Source organism: Argentina silus (genome assembly GCF_951799395.1).
Source record: "Argentina silus genome assembly, chromosome: 9".
Taxonomy (NCBI): domain Eukaryota; kingdom Metazoa; phylum Chordata; class Actinopteri; order Argentiniformes; family Argentinidae; genus Argentina; species Argentina silus.
In genome coordinates this window covers 11,338,515-11,359,815 of record NC_139663.1, presented here as the reverse complement: position 1 = coordinate 11,359,815, position 21,301 = coordinate 11,338,515, and the positions used below count along the sequence as shown (strand labels likewise).

General features: G+C 43.8%; 3 protein-coding genes across 7 annotated transcripts; 1 reads left to right on the top strand and 2 right to left on the bottom strand.

The window, feature by feature from the left end:
* Nucleotides 1-80: 80 nt before the first annotated feature.
* smim22 (small integral membrane protein 22) lies at nt 81-2,129 on the bottom strand. 2 transcript variants are annotated; one of them, XM_083677350.1, is made up of 4 exons: nt 1,986-2,129; nt 1,303-1,449; nt 1,026-1,096; nt 81-698 (listed from the first exon to the last, which is right to left on the bottom strand). In XM_083677350.1, exons 1-4 carry the CDS (start codon nt 2,104-2,106, stop codon nt 651-653), a joined length of 387 nt encoding a protein of 128 aa, XP_083533476.1. In that variant the 5' UTR covers nt 2,107-2,129; the 3' UTR covers nt 81-650. The 2 variants fall into 2 exon arrangements, with proteins under 2 accessions (XP_083533476.1, XP_083533477.1); XM_083677351.1 differs by having other exon boundaries at nt 1,303-1,431; nt 1,986-2,045.
* On the top strand, nt 2,032-9,610 carry cog1 (component of oligomeric golgi complex 1). 4 transcript variants are annotated; one of them, XR_014554414.1, is made up of 17 exons: nt 2,032-2,079; nt 2,514-2,855; nt 3,089-3,333; nt 3,620-3,801; nt 4,131-4,307; nt 4,567-4,723; nt 5,134-5,344; nt 5,746-6,127; nt 6,275-6,747; nt 6,921-7,067; nt 7,306-7,467; nt 7,670-7,794; nt 7,929-8,037; nt 8,221-8,330; nt 8,595-8,676; nt 8,794-8,966; nt 9,399-9,610. XR_014554414.1 is itself a non-coding variant. In XM_083677349.1 (17 exons), the coding sequence occupies exons 2-16, from the start codon at nt 2,547-2,549 to the stop codon at nt 8,922-8,924; spliced, it is 2,880 nt and encodes a 959-aa protein (XP_083533475.1). In that variant the 5' UTR covers nt 2,032-2,079; nt 2,514-2,546; the 3' UTR covers nt 8,925-8,966; nt 9,399-9,610. The 4 variants fall into 4 exon arrangements, 3 of the variants coding, with proteins under 3 accessions (XP_083533475.1, XP_083533473.1, XP_083533474.1); XM_083677349.1 differs by having other exon boundaries at nt 8,916-8,966; XM_083677347.1 differs by lacking the exon at nt 8,794-8,966.
* Nucleotides 9,611-10,786: 1,176 nt separating this feature from the next.
* rgs9a (regulator of G protein signaling 9a) lies at nt 10,787-20,681 on the bottom strand (the record flags this gene model as incomplete). Its single annotated transcript, XM_083676728.1, has 17 exons — nt 10,787-10,943; nt 11,419-11,501; nt 11,801-11,939; nt 12,037-12,124; nt 12,677-12,792; nt 13,215-13,328; nt 13,544-13,605; nt 14,125-14,154; nt 15,455-15,517; nt 15,698-15,779; nt 16,019-16,095; nt 16,378-16,436; nt 16,916-16,967; nt 17,250-17,356; nt 17,565-17,615; nt 19,210-19,306; nt 20,616-20,681. 17 exons carry the CDS (start codon nt 20,679-20,681, stop codon nt 10,787-10,789), a joined length of 1,443 nt encoding a protein of 480 aa, XP_083532854.1.
* Nucleotides 20,682-21,301: the final 620 nt, after the last annotated feature.

Sequence of the window (21,301 nt, the reverse complement as noted above, 5' to 3'; positions counted from 1 at the left end):
AAAGTAAATTCCACGCATGTTTTTTTAATATCGCTCTATGATGAAGTCTCTTCATTCATAAATTTTCCGCAGGCACCACAGTATTTTTACAATTTTATTGAATAAGTAAAATAACTATATGGTAAAACTCCAATTTACATGTTGCAGTAAATTCTATTTTAATAATAAATCATTCATTAAAAGCGAGTGTGAATCAATACTGCTAAACTATAATTATATATAATAGGTACAAACAGTTATAAGTACACTAACAAAGTGCTCATCTTTGGCTTTGTGAACTCACTTTGATTACACAGAGAGAATGGAGGTGAAAGTCATGCCTGGTTTCCCATAAACCATCTGTAAATGCACTGTCATCTTGTTGTAACTTTCACCCACCTCACTGGCATCCTAGCAACATAGAACAGTGCAGCCATACAAGTAAACAAACAGTCGAATCAACCATTAGGCAGCAAATGTGGGTTAGAGGGAGTGCAACACTTTCCACCAGTAAAAAATTTTTTAAAAAAAAGATGAGTTGTATGCTTTAAAAACACAATGTCAAGATAAGAAAAGAAAAAAAAATCTTGATTAAAATCTAGACATACAAGAAAGAACTGATTGATTATGGTGGTAGTTTCTCTGGAATTTTCAAGTCTGCAAAGTTGCTTTTAGGGATCCAATGCCATGTTTTCAATGCCCACTTTCCGACTTGAGGTCTATTAGAAAGACAGCAGAGAAAATTTTAATTATAATACATGACAACACTTCTATTCAGATAGCACACTGTTGTCTTATAAAGCGTATAGCCTCTCAGATACAAACATGCGGAGTCTGTGGTCACATGAACAGATACTCAGTTGTAACTTGTGAGACATGAATGGCACGAAGTGATAACATGTATTTTGATAAAGACAAGCCTGTGACATGTGAATGACACTGCTTGTTTCTAGGCTGTGAATTACTAGCCAGCTGCTACTTAGGATCGTTTGAGAGTCTACTGAAAAAATGTATCTGAATTACACCAAAAATCTTTCAACTATTACCTTCTCATCATCACAGCAACAACAGCAGCAGCAGCGGATCAGGACCAGAAGAACAAGCAAAAAAACCATACCTTGGGGAAAGAGAGATGGATCAGGCACATGTAGAAGAGAGATAGATAAACATTAACTGGCAAATACAGTCTTGATATCTGAGTCAGAATATTCATATACTCTGCATATATTAGGATCAATGAGTGACAAAAATGACTTGTCATTCAGCTGTTGTTCATCTGTGTGTGTGTGTATCACCTGTCATACCACCTGTGTCTTTCCTTACCAATGAAGATGAAAAACACAGCAAAGGATGCTATGTCCCAGTCTGACTGGAAGAGCTGTTTGGATTGCAGTCTGGTGAGGACATCATTAAACTGCTCCTTGAGCTCCTCCTCAGTGATTTGGACCATAGCTGTAACTTTGCCGTAGGCTTATATGCAAGGCATACAGGAAAATATATATATATGAACATAGTGACTGACCTGGATATATGTATAACTCGTTATCGGTCTTTCATATCTTTAGGGTAAGTTGGTCATTTCAGATTGGTCTATGGAATTTTCCAATTCATCTATTGTATACATACATTAAAAACGTAGATATATGTAATCATAAGATCTAACATCTTTAAATCTAAGCACAACACTCTTTTGTCATGATAAGACAATGTTTGACTGGTCAACATTATCATTCTAGACACGCTACAAGAACGTACAAATTAATTACTTAACTTATGATACAGTCGGCCTTACATTTTTTCGCACACGATAATTTAGTTTCCTCTTGAAATAATGAGTTATGACCAACAGGAGAAACACATTAGTTTGTTAGGGCTCGTTATAACGAAGCTAACTCTCAGCTTTCAATGTGACAATATCTTATTTATTCACAAAACATTTCTTATCAACACATTTTCCATTTAAAGGAAATAAAGCCATTTATAGATGTTTTTAGAGGTTAATTTACCTGTAACTTGAGCTCGCTGTTTACTCGGTTTTTCCGGATAGCCTACTTTCGACGCACCTGTCGGAAGGGTGGCACTGATTTGCATCGGACAAAGGTAAGTCGTTAAAATTGTCAGCCTCATTTCCTCAAAACAGATCCAAGTCTAAACAAACATGTTTATGATGCACGTATTGGCACAAATATATGAAAAATCATATCCACCTCACATTTTCTTAGGAGGCCTCTAAAATAATAGAATACGTTTTCTTGTCAAAAGTCATAAACAACTCTGTGCATGTCATGATAACAAATCGTTTACAATTATGACTGTGGTGAAATAATAAACACTATTATTAAATGTTCTGTTCTATTTGCTGCGTAATGTTAGATTTGACAGGATGGTGAAAGAAAGTACGTGTCTAATCTTTGCCTGTAGTTGCCTATTATTTCCGCAGAAGGCGCTACACATTTTAGCGCTCTTTTTTAATCCCCTGACCTCTGACTCTTTGTTTACGTGGAAGTGTGTCTCTTCCTTCTTCCGGATTGTAGTTTTCCAGTTGGCAGTTCAGTTTTGGAGGTGCGATGGCTGTGGTTCCAGCGCAATCTCTCCGGGTTTCGGAGATCAGAGACCCGGCGGTCCTGTTCGAGCGCTACAACACCGAAGAGATCCGAGGGATAGAGCGGAAAGTCCGGGGAGAAATCGAGCAGAAGAAGGAGGAACTCCGGCAGATGGTAGGCGAGCGCTACCGGGACTTAATTGACGCGGCCGACACCATCGGAGAGATGAGGCAGTGCTCCGAAAGTGTCGTTCATTCTATCCAGGATATGCATCAATACTGTCAGAAATTGAAACAGGGGAAAAGCAATGTCCAAACGAACACCAAAGAAGAGGTAAGACACAGGCCGAGCTCTGCTCGCTGTGATGGTTAACGTTACTTGCAAATTCCATAGTAAACTCCAAGTATAATAGCCAATAGGCACTTGGCGAGTCCCATCTAGTATGTGAATAAAGCGTGTGTTTGTTTATTTGAGCTTGTGTGTGTCTATGTATGCATGTGTGTGTTTGTGTCTGATGTCAGATATCATATTTGTATCTGTCTGTGTATGTCTGAATCCACCTTTAGACCCAGAGGCAGTCCCAGGAGAAGTTCTACACCATGGCGTCTCAGATCAAGCTGCTGCTGGAGATCCCTGAGCGCATCTGGAGCTCCATGGAAGCCTCCCAGTACCTGCAGGCCACCCAGCTCTACCTGCTCTGCTGCCACCTGCACAGCCAGCTCCACCTAGAGGCCAGAGGACCACAATACAGCCCTGTACTTGCCCGCTTCCCCATCCTGGTCAGGCAGGTGGCAGCTGCTGGACACTTCAGGTACACAATGGGGAAATCAGGGGAAAATTAAGCAACTCACTCCATCCATTGTCTCTGGTTGTTTATGACCACTGAAATTACTGTACATGCGTTCCGTTCAAGGTCCACCATATTACCATACAGACTTGTTATTCTCACTCTCGTCTGCATTCAACAGCGCTGTGGTTGGATGAAGCAGAATCAGTTACTACTCTGTGCTACAAGTCAGGGCTTGTCTCGCAACCTCATACTTGATATAACTTAATGTAACTTGCTAAATATCCTGCATCTTGTCATGTCCCTCTAGGTCCACCATCTTATTGGACAGTAAGTCTCTGCTGCGGGGCAGGGCGGTATCAGATCAGGCTATTGCTGAGGCCCTAGTGTCCACCATGCTGCTGGAGGACAGCTCCCCTCGCCAGGCCCTGGCAGACTTCCTCCTGGCCAGGAAGGCCTCCATCCAGCAGCTGCTCAACCAGCCACAGCATGGTACTACAATCTACAAACAAGCACCACATACAACACAAATCCCTACACAGCACAATACGACGCAACACCTCATCATACACAAAAAATGAATAATCAATAGGATACAATACCTTCCCAGACACAACACAAGACCCTACACAATACATACAGAGATATAATTGTCACAGGGATTGTAACAATATCCAATTTACTTCCACTTCATACTGTATGAAGAGAAATATCAAAAGACAGTTCAGCTGTTGAGCAGTGTTGAGATATCAAGAAATAACCTGATATCTTATGGTCTTCTTTGATTGTCTCATGTCAAACCCCTTGTGTCTGTGCACCAGGTGCTGGTATCAAGGCCCAGGTGTGTTCCCTGGTGGAGCTCCTGGTGACCACCCTGTACCAGGCCTACGCTGTGTTCTACGTGCCCCCAGAAGGGAGCCCCAGGCTGGGGGAGGGAGCACTGAGTTCTGGCCTGCTCTTCACCACCCTGGAGAATGTCACCTCCACCACACCTGCAGGTAACTGAACAAAAAAACTGAGAATTGGGTATAGTGTAGAGATCCTATGCTGATCCTATTTCTCAGAGGATAAGAAGTGGTACATTCCAAATGGTACATGTGATGTTGCTGCCCACATCTTGGAACATTGGTTATGAATTAAAATGTGTAGTCTAATGTGTAATTCTACTGTGCCCAGTATGATTTCACAGCACAGGGCCACACTCTGATCCTGTTGTGATGTACTGTTCTTTTTTCGCCTGTCTCAAATGTCTCCCAGGTAAAGGCAGAAGGGTCTTGCAGGAGGAGGTGAGTACAGGAAGCTGGTTCAAGTACCTGCCCTCCTCCATCGCGGAGTTCCAGCCTGCCCTCCGTACCCTGGCCCAGCCAATCCAGAGAGAACAGCTCAGAGACACGCTGCAGCAGTGGATCGACACGTAAGCTTCAGCATCATTAGCTTTTCTTTCCTTTGCACAAAGTAGACAAACCGTATCTAAAGCCATTTTGCACCTTCACCTTCATAATTATGACAAATAATATATATATATTATAATAATAATTCAATCAATAAAATTAAGTAGACAAAATGTTTATCGAAAATGATTAGCAATTGTCAGTTTTCAGTTCTTTTCATCCCATGAAAATATTCTCATTCATTCATTACAGTGACCCATAGATCCAGAATGAGCCTTATCCCATCACATGACCATTTCTTCACACTGTTCTCCCATGTTGCCAGCTCCACCACTATTCCCCAGGTCTAAGGGGGACAGTAAGGTGTTAGCAAATGACTGATATACTTCAGTCCATTCAAAATGTCTGTTTCCTCTTGGGCTCCTCCCTGTAGTTGTAAGGAGGACATCTGCAACGGGGTGAGCAGCCTGCTGGTCTACGTAAAGAGTCTGAAGGGGCTGGCTGCCATCAGAGACGCTGTGTGGGACCTCCTCTCCACTGACTCCATCAGCCAGAACTGGAGCACCATCTGCCACAGACTGCTGGAGCAGCCCCTACCCCTCTGGGAGGACTTCCTGCAGCAGCTGTTCCTGCAGCGCCTACAGGTAGGGACCTTAAGGGAGGGAGAATATCCACAGACGGTTTAGATGTTCTTAGATGTTTGACATTATATCCACGGTTAAACCACTCTGCAGGCTTCTGTTGCTGTATTAAACCTGAAAGAAACCACTGAAGTTGTTCAAACTTCGTTACACTGAAATAACAGGAGCAACTAAACAGTGTGTGGATATTCTCCATTGTGTTTCCATGATGCTCTATTTACCCAACACCTGTGAATGTTTGAGGTCTGTGTGTGTGTACTAAACGACCTCCGACTGTTCTCATTCAATTGTTACCCTTTACAAGTGGGGAAACAGGTTTGACCTGCTTATTAACTCTCTCTCTCTCTTTCTTTCTTTTTTTCTTTCTCTCTCTCTCTCTCTCTTTCTTTCTTTCTTTCTTTCAGGCGATCACCAAGGAGGGTACTGAGGCCATCTCCAGTAGCTCCAGACAGCTCCTCTCCTCTGCCCTGCGTGAGCTGGAGGGACAACCTACCCCACCCCCAGGCCCCGGCCTCAGCCCCCCCCCTGGCCCTGGCCCCGGCCCCAGCCGTGGGGCCCAGTACGAGGCGGATGTGGCCTCCTTCCTGTGGTCAGAGTCCCAGGGGGACCTGTTGAGCGACGCTGCCTGGGTGAGCGTGGCCCAGCGTGGGCAGCAGCAGCGGGGCGGCCTGGCCATGAAGACCCAGGCCCTGACGCCCTGCGTGCAGAGCTTCTGCTCCTCGCTTGACGCCAAGCTGCGGGCGCGCCTGGACGACCTGCAGCACTACCTGCCGTCCGACAGTCCAGGTAAGGAAGTGGATGAGGCATGTCTTATGCACAACATAAAGCATCATGAGCATGGCTGCTGCTCAAATGATGATGCAGGAGCACATGGTGATGACTATTGAATCTGGTTGGCCATTTGTATTTAGAAATACTCCCTCTCTCCCTCAGCCAAAGCCCCTGAGTCTCTCACAACACCTTCTAAGAGCTCTGGGACAGGTAGCAGTACGGTGTCGTCGTTCAACCGCTTCACAGACGCGGCAGCCGTAGAGGAGACCCTACGAGAACGCTGCCTGGCGTGCGTACGTGACGTCCTATCATGTATCCGCTCGGAACTGGCCGTCGCCTCGTCTGGCTCTGACCCTGCCCCCAGCCCTGCCCGTCTCAGCTCGGTCCTCTTCATGGCCAGGCTGTGCCAATCCATGAGCGAGCTCTGCCCCAACCTCAGGCAGTGCATCCTGGGTAAAGCCGGGGCTGGGGTTGACCCCGTTGCAAGGGGAACGCCTCGGCAGGGAAGGAAGTTGGGGAAGACCAAAGTGGTGGCGGAGGTTAGCCCCGCCCAGGCCAAGTGGGCGGGTTTGAAGGAGGAGCTTCTGGCCTGCAACATGGAGGCATACTGTATCTGGAGCTCCGCCCTCTCTAAGGTGAGGGATTGTTTTGTCTTTTTCTTTTTTACCTGATTTTAAATTCGTAGCCTATAGCGTGTTTTTTAATTTGATGTATGTAGCTAGTTCACAACTATCACAAGTAGCAGTCCGCCTTGACCTGTAATGTCAGATGGAAAGATGATTTTTGGCTTTGCTTTATTCTCTCCCAGGTGCTTATGGGTAGGTTTGCGGCAGCACTGCATGCAGAGTCCGCCGGCGCTATCCTAGCAACAACCACCAACTGGGAGGAGCTGGAGATCCAGGAAGAGGCGGAGTCAGGGAGCAGTATCACATCCAAAATTCGACTTCCTGTCCAGGTGAGAATAATGATTGGCACTTTGATGATTTTGATAATGGCATATCTACCCTCACTAGTTCATCTGTAGTGTGAATTTTGGACACACTACCCCCAAAATCCCATTTTAACCACAGTATTTAGACCCCCACCTGTACACACACAAACACACACATAAAATAGTTCCATTATCCCAGCACCACCACCACCATCACCACTGTTAGTAACACAACCCCCTCCCCTTCTCTTCTTCTCTTTAGCCGTCATGGTTTGTCCAGTCTTTTCTCTTCCACCTGTGTCTGGAGGTGAACCGGGTGGGGGGCCATGCCCTGCCCAAGCCCACCCTGCAGGGGCTGCTAAAGGGCTGTCTGGACCAAGTGCTCCAGGAGTACCAGACCCTCACCCACCACGCCCAGGACAAGGTAAATACTACAATATGTTTCGACTAGAGTCGCTTGATAGTGGTAATTAATTTGCCGCATCAACAACTGTGTTGTTTTTACGTTAAAGTAAGTCCAAGGGTTGTTTTAAGTAATTGTACTAAATTAGCTGTCAGCATCAGGAAATCTTACACTTTATTCTTCCTATATATTTATTTCTCTCTAACTCCCCCTCCCTCCCCAGGACTGTCCCTTCCCTATGACTCAGAATAGGGCTCTGCAGCTGCTTTTTGACCTGCGCTATCTTAGTGCTACTCTGGGAACCAGACCAGAGGAGGGCAAGAGCTCTCGCTCAAACCAAGACCCGAGGTACACATACTCTGGAAACTAGGGAGGAGTGAAATAAAGCTCCAGTTCACATACAAACTGCACACACACACACACACATACAAACACACTTGTACTTGGCTGTTGATCAAACCCCTCCTATCCCTCTGTTCCAGGATCCAGCAGGTCTGTGATTCGCTGGAGAGCTACATTGACCCCTTTGACCTGGATGTGTTCACGCCACCACTCAGCAGCAACCTCAACCGCCTATCACAGCGCACCTCGGTACGATAAGCCCGCCTACTAGGACTAAAAACATTTGAATGAACGCAGTTAAGTTAAAAACCAAGCTAATCTGTGAATAGTCTACTGTTCACCAGGTTTGTAAAGAGTATAGCACTCATCTATTTCACCAACCTTTTCCAGTAGTGTGCTATAGCTTGCTAACGTTGTGATGTCTTGGTCCAGGTGCTCTTGGGACTGTTGACAGGCACAGAGAAGCAGTTTGTCTCCCGGGGGAACAGTGTGAACTCCCAGGAGCCCTACAACATTCTGCCCCTGGCCAGCAGTCAGATCAGGTAAGGGGGGACCGGTCAGGGGTGTCAATGGAACACAATTCAACTTGAATTCTAATGGGAAACAATGCTTTATTACATGACATTTCAACTTCAGTCATTTAGCAGAAGCTCCAGACTCAACAATATACTGTAGACGCTAAAACAACCACAGACTGAGAAGTGCTTGAAAAAGTTAAATCCTCTTAAAAATGTAGTAGTCTGTTTAGTTTAGTAGTTCAGTCCTCCGTGATGATAGAGACTGATTGATTGGCTTCTCTTCTCCAGGTTTGGGTTGTTGCCACTGAGCATGTCCAACTCCCGCAAGGCCAAGTCCTCCATGCGCGGCGCTGACATCACACGCCCACTGGTGAGTGACATGGGAGGGGGAAGGGGAGATGTGAATTTAAGGTAGATGTGATGCTATGTCACAATTATCCAATATCCATACTTGCATACCATTTGTACCATGTATCTGTGTCAACAGTTCGTGTGGATTCCATGAATGTCTCACATGCAGAAAGCGTCTCTTCTATGTTATTGTGTATTGTCCGTTATCTGTCATTTGATCTGTGATTTTTAATGATGTCACAATGTCTGCATTTCCAGCTGTTTTGAGTGCAAGGGACCCCTGGAATTCAGCAGCAGGTTATCACTGCAGTGCGTTTGTGTGTGATGTGTGGTATTTTGAGTCTATGTTGATTTTGCAATGGGCTTGCTACTAGTCTCCTGTGGTTGAAATTGTGACGTTTGGTTTGGTTGTTGGCTCCAATCAATCACTAATGGAGATGTGGGGTTATGGTGACGACTAACCCTGGTTACGCTCTGCCTGTCATTATAATGCTTCCGGATCAATCTCTGACACTTCCAAACCAGCTTGTAGTGTGCTACACAGCAGATACTTGTGTCTTGGGCATAGTAGGCCAAATCCTGACATGAGATACATTTGCTTAAATCACATATTGATGAGAGATTAATGGAAAAATGTAAATCGCAAGTTAGGATTCGGCCCAAAGTAGACAGCACAGCACATCAACAAACTTCTTAAGGTACCTGCTTTTACATTCTGTTGTCCTCACCTTGCCCCCTCAGGCACCTCCCGCCTCCACACCTACCCTTGACAACACCTTCCGCCCCGGCAACCTGTTCAGGCAGCTGGCTAATCAGGAGGAAGAACCGGCTGCTCCCTCACTGTTCAAACTAGGCTGGTTGTCTGGGATGGCTAAATAACTGCTGATTTTGAACGACGTGTACAGAGACTGTGTAAAAATAATAATATATGTACAATTACAATTTTGAACAAAGTGTGTGCTGTGTGAGATTTATTTTAGAGTTCAGTATATTATAAAGGCTTACTGACAACTGGACACACAATCAAAGATCTGAAGCATATAACATATTATTATTTATTAGGTATTATACCTGGTATTGGGTAAGATACCAGATTTACATAATATAAAGAACAGACGTAAATAAAACACTTATGCTTCTGCACATATTACATGAGATATGATGCTGACCATTAAAAATCCCTATGCATAGATGCACTAAAATCCATCAATATGCATTTACAGTTCTGATTTATCTAACCTTGAAAACAAATAATCTCAAAATGCTGACATGGATGATGCAGCAAACTCCTAAAATGTGGTAATAGGACTTGTAGACACACCCACAAATGTACCATAACCTCTTCATACTTGAATACAGTAACAATAAGTACCATCTTTGGCTAGCTATGTATTTATATAGAGGTACACTTATAGTCACAGTGACAGTGATTGTAGTTTACCCTAATCTGTGCATTCTCTTTACTGTACATATTATTGTAGTTCTCTCCTGCAGCCATATTGTAGTTCTCTCCTGCAGCTATATTATTGTACATGGTCAGATGGATCTTAGTTCTGCCTGAAATCATTCTCCTATTCCCTTCCCTGAGAAATGAAAGCAGTTTAGTCTGAAAATGCCATTTAATCACTTAGTAATCAGATGAAAATGTAGTAGCTGGCTTTAACCCAACACAGACTCAGCAGCCAATTTCATGAATTTATAGAATAGCCCTTAGTTACTTGATTTACTGTGTTATTGTAGTGTGAATGCTGCCATATTACTCTCATACCAACAGTGCTTCCACCGCCATTGAAACAAAAGATGAAATAGACATTGTGCCTAATCCTAATTCAACCCCTAACCCCAATCCCCTATGCACTAAAATAGGTATGAACAAATACGGCGACCATTCCATCTGGCCTATCAGAGGCATTTTGCGTACACCTGTCCAATCTTCTTAGATCTTCGCATCAAGGGTAGGTGCTCCGGGTAGATTTGGGATCAGGGTGTAACTCTATGACTGTTTGAAATCCCATACTGTTTATTTATTTTATAGGAGATATGATAAGAAATATTATGTACATATTTATGCAATTTGTATTTAGTATGTAGTACCCAGTTTCAAACACAGCCTTTGTCCCGGCTCTCCTCTACTTCTTTCTGTCTAGTTTGCTCATTAACTCTTTGACGTTGATGGGGGCGTTGGCGGCCGCAATCCTGGCTTTCTCCGCCTCCTCCTGCTGCCATGTGATGATGGGGCTGATGCCCGGGTTACGGTTCCTGGCATTATTCTCCAGCTGGACATCACTGGGGGGGAGGAGAGGGAGGAGAGAAGGGAGGGGAGTGGAGGGAGGGGGGATGAGAGGGCAGAACAGAGGGAGGAGGGGGGAGAGAAGGAGAGGAGGGAGAGGGCAGAACAGAGGAAGGTTACATGAGGGAGGAGGGGGTGAGAGGGCAGAACAGAGGGAGGTTACATGAGGGAGGAGGAGGTGAGAGGGCAGAACAGAGGGAGGTTACATGAGGGAGGAGGGGGTGAGAGGGGTGAAGAGAAGAGAGAAAAGACAGAATGAGGAGAGGCAAAGGGGCGGGAAGAGCAGAGAATGAAGAGAATAGTGACATACTGTACATTGGTTAACAATAGAATGTAACAATAGAATGTTGTTCTAAGAAGAACTTATGATTTGCTACAAAACAAATACACAGTAAACCACCCTTTGTGCTATGCGCTACAGAGCCGGACCACATGGATAGTGTGGGTGCAGGATCTCTTTTAGCCACTTACGTGAAGTTGTGAAACTCAGGGGTCAGTGCCCTCTTCTGCATGTCCTTGTAGACGGGAGACTTCAAGTAGCGGAAGAAGGTGTCCTGTGAAAGAGCAACAAACAACATGGGTGTTAGCTGTTGAGAGGCATACTGTGATAGCACTACGATGTATTATGGTTACATAGTGTTTTCAGTTAAAAATGCTACGAGCCAGTTATAATCAAATTGCAATAGCAATGTTTATGTGGTAACTATCTTTATTCCGACGCTTATTCTGAACTCTGCATCTACTGAGGGGAGTCATTGAAAGTCATTTTATTGACACCTGACACAAAGACCGCATGGGTAGTGCAGGGCTGCAGGTTATATTACCGTTGCTGTTTACATTTTCAGTAACACACCTTTTTCATGAGCAAGAACACATGTGTCTGGGCTGCATCCAGGACACAGCGGTGAGGAAATTCCAGTCCCTTCACTGTCAGACCCAAGGTACGGCCATCAATGTTGATCCAGCGGGGAGCACCAGGGGCCAGGAAAGTCCTACACAATAACACACATATTTTTGACAACACTCCTAACACTTTTGTCCCTCACCTGCAACCCCCCCCCCCAAATAAAAAACACCAGTGTAACTCACTTGAAGATGATCTGAGACTTTGCCGTCATGGCGGACGCTTCTCCCCACCTCATCTCCTCTCCTGCCTCCCAGAATGCCAAGTTCTCCCCTAAGTCACAGGTACAGATATAACATACTGTACACACATGCTAGGTAGCTAAACTGCAACTGTCTACGACCTCCACATTGCCTTACACCCTGGGCACACACAAATGAAGCTTGTGTTAGTTCAGGTGGGACACTTTAAGTCGAATAGGGCACGTGATTCACACGTCTACAAACATCATCACATGTTCAAGGGGAGGCTTAAAACCAGCTGTTACTGACAGTCCACCATGGTTAAACAGTGTAACGCCACTGGCTATGAGAGTTATGCTTATGGGTCGTCCCACCCACCGCCCCGGCCTCCACCCACTCATGAGCTCCCTGCCTTAGGGAGCTTTACAGAGCCATCCAATTACGCCAAACTTAATGTATTACCATTTTTTCACAAAACATTCATTAAACCGACGTAAGTGGCCTGACTGAAATTCATAGCATTGAAAGGATTCATAAACACACTCGGTCCTTGTGTTTTCCACTGACTCAACTGTGCGTAAACCCCTTTCAACATCCTACCCCCCAAAAACACATGAACTGTACATGTCTGATGGGCACTGACCGCTGAACTCCTTCTTGAGGAAGAGCTTGAAATCGTCACGTCCTCGCTGGTCATTCAGCAGCTCAAAGAAGCTGAAGGACCAGCGATCCACGCGTAACTTAGTGGGGACCTCCACTCTAGAGAGAGAGAGAGAGAGAGAGAGAGAGAGAGAGAGAGAGAGACAAAGTCCTCATCAGTTACTCCATGCCCATCCCCATGCCCACCAGCATCAACACTGATTGTGTGTGTGTGTGTGTGTTTGTGTGTGAGAGAGCTTATTGCTCATATATGTGTGATAGAGGACAGGTCTCACTCAACACAGGCACATGCTACAGGGTGAGCAGGTTTGGGTTCCAGCCCTGATTCACCTGATGATAAATGTAGTGGTGTGTTGTCAATATCAATAATAACTGTTAGTCTGTTACCTTCAAAGGTCAATCATCCTTAAAGCAATGTTTTGCAACTGTAATCATCATGTCATTCAGAGGATTCTTTTCTGTGCTCTGTAAAGGAACCTGAACAGGAACCTGAACATCAACAAAAACATAAACATGCTCACGATCGCGTGTTGAGTTGCCAGAAGGTGTCGTCGTCAGTCAGCCAGGGGTTGCTAGGGGCACAGGGCGCTAGGAAGGGGTCGTGGTCATTGAGGTTTGTCATGTACTTGATTATGCTACGGAGACACAGCAGGGACAAAACATGATTGCTTCTTCATCATCATTCAGGGCTAGGCCAAAGAGCTTCCAACTCTCACACAAAACCTGTTTGTCTCATTCACGTCTTAAATCATCAACATTTGACATCAATAAGTACATAAAGCAACATTAGCTAATTCTAAACAGAACAATAACTTTTCTGAACTCAGCCACTAATCTGAGAGGGACTTACGCTGCGAGAGACACCGAAGATTTGACCTTTGACCTCATGATGGCCTGCTGAAGGAAGATGCTCTGATAGGAGGAGAGAAAAGAGGAAGGAGGTGTCAGTACCCCTAGCTCCTACAACCTAGCTACTGCCCCTAGCCCCTACAACCTAGCTACTGCCCCTAGCCCCTACAACCTAGCTACTGCCCCTAGCCCCTACAACCTAGCTACTGCCCCTAGCCCCTACAACCTAGCTACTGCCCCTAGCCCCTACAACCTAGCTACTGTTGATCTGAGAGAATTGGATTGGTATAAAATGGTACTTGGTGCTCCCCCTTGGCCTATGATTGGCTGGGTGGATTTTCTTTACCATATTTCTTCCACTAATTCACTCCTTTCTGATCTACAGGAGTGGCTAAGGGGTAGAGTCAAGAGGCCCATTTCAAATTCCCTTGCTTATTCTAAAACACCTATGTCTAGATCAAATTTGGAAATTATGAACTCAGGGTCCAACACACATCCTACAGAGGTTATTGTTTATTGTTTATGTCTGTTTATTTAGTATCTTATAGCCATTGAGAAATGTGGAAAATCATAAATACTTACTGTTCTTCTGTATTGGTCAAAGGTCAAATTCTGAAAAGTGACAAGACAAAACATGGGAGCTTGTTTCTGCAGGTTTATGTTCCCATTCACATTCTACCCACTGTACATTAGCAACAGCACAGGTGACAGACGCATAACTACAGACACCAGGACCTCTAGTACATACAGTATCAAATCAAAGAGACACTGAGTCAAGTCTACAAAACAAGGGGGAAGAGACAGCTATGTCTACTGCAAGTATAGTACACGTGTAGAAGGCTTCTTAGTGAGAGAGAAGGTGTTTATGAGAGAGTGGTAGAGTGTGTGTGTGTGTGCTGGTGCGTGTGGTAGACCCTCCTATCCTTGTAAAGGGCAGAATGAGATGAAATAGAATCTGCATGGGAAGAGATAAAAAAAAAAAATCAGAACAAAAATGGTCAAGTGAGTGCTAAACAGAGGGCGAGAGTTTTAAACAGACCACATGGGGTTTCAAATGTAAGAAGTATCCTGAATATACCAAACTGAGAAGCACATATACAGTCGATTCAAAACCATCATTTTGAATTTGGTAGCTCACAAATGCATTCACAAATGAATCAGGTGTGAAACCTAGTTTCCTAGGCGAATAGAGCATGTTTTAACCATCCATGCTGATATACACAGTTGTACTCATGGTGGCTTGTGGCTGGATCCTCTCCAACAGTATTAAGAGGAGATCACTGCAGTCCCAACATGGGGTAGAGAGTAATTGACTTAATCTCTGTGTACAAGTCAGATTTTCAACACACACACATGCACACAAACAAACAAACAAACAAACAAACACAGCCTCAGTCTCAAATATAACCAGAATCTGAATAATGGAGTCTTAGTACAGCCAACATTCTTGACAGGAATAGTGGTAATAATAGAGGGAGGGATGGAGTGGGGGGGGGGGGGGGTGTTGAACTTCCAAGGTAAGACCATTAGGTCAAGATCCTCTTAACGGAATAAGCAGATTGGGGAGTGAGAGAGAGGAAGGGAAGATGTAGAGATAGAGAGAGAGAGAGGGGGGGGGGGGGTAAAAGAGAGCTTGTCTTAAGCAGAGAGATAGAGAGACTAAACAAGCTCAAATCAAGAGTCACTGTCTCTCCAGACCTATAGGTTACTAATATAAAGGCAATCAAACAATGCAGTAATTATGAATGAAATGAGGGACAACGTATTGACCTGCTTGGAACTGACCTGCTATCTGTCAATAATGATTGTGGGAAAGCTAGTGTACCAATTGAGGGGGACAGTTTCCCTACTAACAATATCCCTATTTAACCACTGTAGATTCCGGCAGGTTCTCACTGCACTCACCTGTTACCTCCTCTGCATTTGGGTCAATGAGACGATCCAATCCACAGTCCATCGCACTGTGGGTCCGGCGCTACAGAATGATAACAGGCATATTTTCATTCAACACCTAATAGTGACTCGAGACGCTATGATATTATACATTTACAGACTTTATATAATGACAATATCCCTTGAGTGTGTTTTTTCTCTCTCACACACACACACACACACACACACACACACACACACACACACACACACACACACTCACAGGTGGCCTGTTCACAATCCAGTAGGCTCGCTCCTGGCAGTCAAACACCACTCGGTCTGGCTTCTTCCTCTCCTTCCCAGCCCTGACATGAAGCAAGACACAAAGGAGACACAGAGAGACGGGAGAGACATACAGGAGACACAGAATGAGACAGGGAAGTCCCCATAGGGCGTCCAATACACCACATCTGCTTTACTCTGGCTGTCTCTATAAAGTGAGGTATGCCCATAGACCTTTGAGTGAGAGATCACACTAGGTGTGATATGGTATTACAACTGTAGGTTAGTGGCTTAACAACCCCGAGAACAGGAAGTCACCTACTTGTACTGTTCTGTTGCCTGCAGCACGATAAAGTCCCACTTGTGGTTCATCCATTTATGAAGGTTGTTGTAGTGTTCCTGATTAAATAAAACAAAACAGATGCTTTAGATGGTGAACCCCAATGATATTTATAAACATACAGTCTATAGACGCTTAAATCATGTGAACGTTCTTGTGAAGTTAAAATCTAGTGTCTATGACAAGTTCAGATTTCTATCCACGAAGACTACTTCTGCTGGGACTTGTAACTCTATAAGGCGGAGCTCTATTAGTTGAGGGCTGTATTTATCTGTATTTATTTATACAGGATCTTACTGAGACCTGAGTCTCTTTTACAGAAGAGTACTTTACAACTGTACCTGCTCATAGGGTTCCAACATGCCCTTCTTACGGATGTTCTTCTTGGCCAGGTAGATGGCTTTGGGAAGAGAGTGGCGGGGGGGGGGGGGGGGGGGGGGGGGGGGGTCATTCATCATTCAACACTTCACCCCTGAGTGATTTGATGATCTATTGGTGTGAATTATTTCACAATTTAGGCATATTTGGTTAGCGCACCACCACAACGCCTGACTCCCGTACTAGAATAGTTCAGTGAGCGGTGAAAGGTAATATGATATGAGCTACAGTAGAGGGGGACTAAAACATTTTCAATAATAACATTTGTGTATCACTTTGCATGACACTCAAAGACACTTCACATACAAGCAATTGTAATGATTGTTATCATAATAACAGTATAACATTATTTATTCATGCAATGGCTTGTTAAATTAAAGGAGTTAGTTTAAATTACAGATACATGAGATACATCAGGAAATTACTACACCCACACAATTACACCCACTTACTCGACTACAGATTCACAAGTTACAATACCAACTACTGTAATGTACCCACCATAGTCAGAATCCTCCGCTACCCACTTCTGCACAGGCCAGAAATAAGGGGTCTGGGAAAATTGGGGTTAGAGAAGGGAAGATCAGCCAGGGCAAAATATACTGCAAATGTGTACTGTTTGTCGTGTGTGGTGACAACGGTGATAATGATGATTTGATGTTTTATGTAACTGGAGATTCCCGAAGACAGGTTTTCGCCCCTGGATGGACAATAAAGCTGTATCTAATCTAATGTAAAGACCTGGCAGCTTTAGTTACAGTTACAACATTCCAGTATAGGGTTAAGTTTACTTGGCATGACCCAGGTGCTAACAGGGATTGGCAGTTGACGTTACCTGGAAGCGGTAGAGGCTGTCATCATTGCAGAGGACAAGCTTTCGGTGGTTCTGCAGAGGGTAGATGTAGCCCAAGGCCACCAGCATGGTGCCAAATGCATGGGCCTCTGATGGAAGACAGGGAGACGGGTAGGGGGAAGATAAGCATGATAGAAGTAGAGAATATTACAGCATTATTAAAGGCTTTACGTTACAATCCGCTATTCACCTGGTATTCAATGATGTGGTACAATAATAATTACATGGAAATGACATAGGCTAACATTATTTTTGGTTGCTACAGTAGATCTATTCAGAATGTCTGTGACATCTTACCTTCAGTGGTAACCTTCATTTTATTGACAATCCATGCCACAACATCCTGACCTGTGTGGAAAGAAGCAGATATTGGGAACACATAGATTTACTGTGACAGTATGTTCTGATGGGTGAGTTGAGTTTCAGCTTACTTCCATACTAAAGAGGCCAACAACAAGAGCTAGGACACAATGTGAAATCCATTACCCTACATCTGCCTGACACAATAATTGACTCATTTAAATGAGGTTTGTTGTCAGAGCTCTTAAAGGAGCAGGGCGTAAGTTTGTTAGAAATCTGGCAACTCGAAATTCAGTTCAAGTTCCAAACAACAACATCCTCCCTAATAATAATATAACCCCCAGAAATGCAATGTCAGACAACACATTGTCTTTCTGCATGCGCGCACGATCCGAAGAGGCAGCCACCAGAGACAGAAAAGCAAAAATTGGTGTGTCCACTCCCCTAGAACACCCCTGGCAGTAACAACATGTTTATATGCAAACCGAGTGTCTGGTAGGACACTCCATTTTAGAAAGCCCTTTTTCCAGAACAAAACAACCTTCCTAAATGAAATATTTCTTTCAAGGGATCTCATTTGATCTGATCACTACTGATTAAACATAGTCATTACAACCATTCGGAAGCTTTTAGAAAGCTTGAATATTACATACTGGACCTTTAAGAGCCACAATCTTACTAACTCAGCTTTATGATAGACCTTATCAAGGTCTGGTACATCTTTATTTCTCTACTCTTCCAATTGTTTTTATAAATTACATCTACAAGACCAACTGAAGCAGGAAGTACCAGGACTATTATAACCCTTTCCATTTCATCACATGGGCTGATCAGAAGCCACTTTCCAGCCCGATCTCTGGAAGTGCTGATCCCCCCCTGGTCTTAACTCAGATTAGAGAACAACTTTGGTGCACAAAGCACAGCACAGATCTCATCCAATTGAAGGCGGCCTTATATAGCCCCTGTCCACAGCTTACCAGCCACTAACTGCTTGTTAGTACAGTCCAATAACTGTTTAGTACCTCACACAATTATGTCTCTTAAATTCAGTCTATGCTGTAGTGCAATATTGGTGAAAATATCACCAATATTACAAATAATTGTTATTATCCCAGATGATTCGATTCTTACTATCAATGTAATGGTTGGCTCTTATAACCATTCTGATACGCACTGGAAAAACAACTCTTTGGATTCACTTAACTCAACTGTTTTGTGTGGTGGCACACAACACAATTTAATTATTCTGACTTGAATTAACGCTTTGGCTTTCCAAAATAGCTTACAAGACGTTGCACTCAATCTTCTAATCTTGTAATTGAAACCAATTTTGTTTAGAGGTTAATTTAATTTTCAGTTGCGGTTATGTGAGTTCAACTAACAATGTACACTAATAGATATGTTTGCTTTTGTCAACTGGCACCAATGCTGGTCTTTTTTGTTCTAACATTAATGGCAGTTTCAATAGCTCGGTTGGTTGGAGTAGGCCTATGGTCCCTGCAGTACAGTTGGGGTCACCCATTCCTGCATGGAGCTCTTTACTACCAGAGTGCCACCATTTTTACCTTTGGATAAAAATATCTGCTCTTATCATTATTATAATGGGTGCCATGTTGTGTTAATATAGTGTGGAGGCCCTCACCAGTGATGACATGGGGGATGGTGGTGACGGTCAGCTTCTGCTCCGACCCTTTCACCCCACTATTGGGGTCCTGCATCTCGACCACCATGGTTTCCACCTGGGCACAGTAGGGGCAGAGGACCAACACTCAATAAGTAGTTGAATCGTAAAAACTCTTTCCTCGATTCCACTCAGTCTCTCTCCTTGCCTCCTTCTCAAAACACATTAGAGGAGAAAATCTGAGGTTCCTCCACTTGGACCATCTACAATAATATTGATAATATCATTGTAATGCATGGAATGGAATGAGGAATGGTATAATAAGCCTATCCTCTAACTTCTATCTCCACCAGCCTTCACTGCAGTACACCACATGGTGGTGAATTTATATTAAACGACTCTCCTATGTATCATATTACTACTGTCCAGAGGGATGTTGGTGGTGCCAAATTAACAAAAGATAGTTTTGTTTGTTTATATTGCTGATTTAAAGGAGTCATTGCCACGCTGCTTACACATTTTCAGTCCCTTCAGATTAGTATAGGCAAGGGTAAGGGGGTAGGGGCCATTACATAAATGTATATCAATGATGCTAAATGGAACTGGCCATCCTCTCTTGATCCCTCTCCATTGCTGATATATATATTCCATTGAATTGTGTCTGATGCTCCTAAAAAGATCTCTTGGATGCACAGGAGCACCCTAGTGGTTACAGGCAGATGCTGAAGACATGAAGATTGGGGGTTCCCCCTCTAGGGTTTGAGGTGCCAGTGGTGTAGATGCCACTGCAGACCTCTTATGTATGAGATGTGGGGGTGGTTCAGAGCTATACCCACAAGCTGTCAAAATAGCAGTGAAGCAAAACGGTTTGTTTTCAGATTGAGGTATTAGTTTGGATCTCTTTAAACTCTCCAATCTCTCAGCTGTAAACGAAGTGGCCTACACATACATACATAGCTCACGAAACAACATTGTGAGTACAGTAGTGCCTTTTTATGAAGCTTTTGATAACAAACTGAAAGTCCTCACAACTATATTCAATTATTTGTCAAGGCAGTTGGCAGGTAACAGGATTAGGAGTGGGTATGACGTTGTCTACCAAGTAAGAAGAGCTTTTCCACACTCTATGGGATAAGGGTGTTACTTTTAATGCAATGACTATTCATAAAGACAAATAAAGTAAGCAATGCCTAGGTCTATAAACTATATTTTATAAAATAAATAGGCCTAATATGATTGGAGGTAAGACTACATCAACTGAACAAATAATTCATTAATTTCATAATAAAATGCCACTAGTTCTTAAACCTTTTCTCAGTATTAATTTCAAAACCTAAATAAGAAAAGGAGAGAGGGAGGGAGGGAGGGAGGAGAACAAGTATGTATGTATATAGGCCTAAAACATTTGTGTTCCTCAGGTTACCTACCTTTTTTAGACATGCCATTAGCGGCCGGTAATGCTGCCCATGATCTCGGAGTATCCTTATTGTCATGTTTGCGAATAGTGGCTGTCAAATATAGTCCTGAAGAAGAATGTCCACTTATGAAATTATAGTTATAAGTTATTATACCGTTCAGAATGTAAAACGGTGCAGGGGCAGTATTCAGTTCACCGCACACCTCCGGTACTGAGACTGCGAAAAGGAGGGGAGTGCGCGGATGGATTTGTCAGCCAATGACAGCTCGGCTAAGCTTTGCTCTCACAAGCTGCTCTAGGCAGACGTCTGAGCATGGGACAGCAGCACTACAGCCACCAACATAGCCTACATCATTATCGGAGTGACTTTCAACATGATTGCATTGCCTTCATGAACTTGAAGTGAGTTATAATAATAGCCTAATGTTGTGTTTGCGTGGGAAATAGTCTATTCAAGGTAGGCAATATAAAATAACATACACAACAAAGCCGTTGAAGACCAATAAGGTTGTAGTGGATAAACCGACATTGTCTAGAAATTAAGGGCTATTTTAATGACGTTTAGGGAGATTAAATAGACCCAAACGTCATTCTATGTATATGTATTCCATATATATTGACACACAGAATTATACACACACACCCCCACACCCTCTACTGCAGGCAGACGTCACTGCATTGATGCTGAGAGCATCA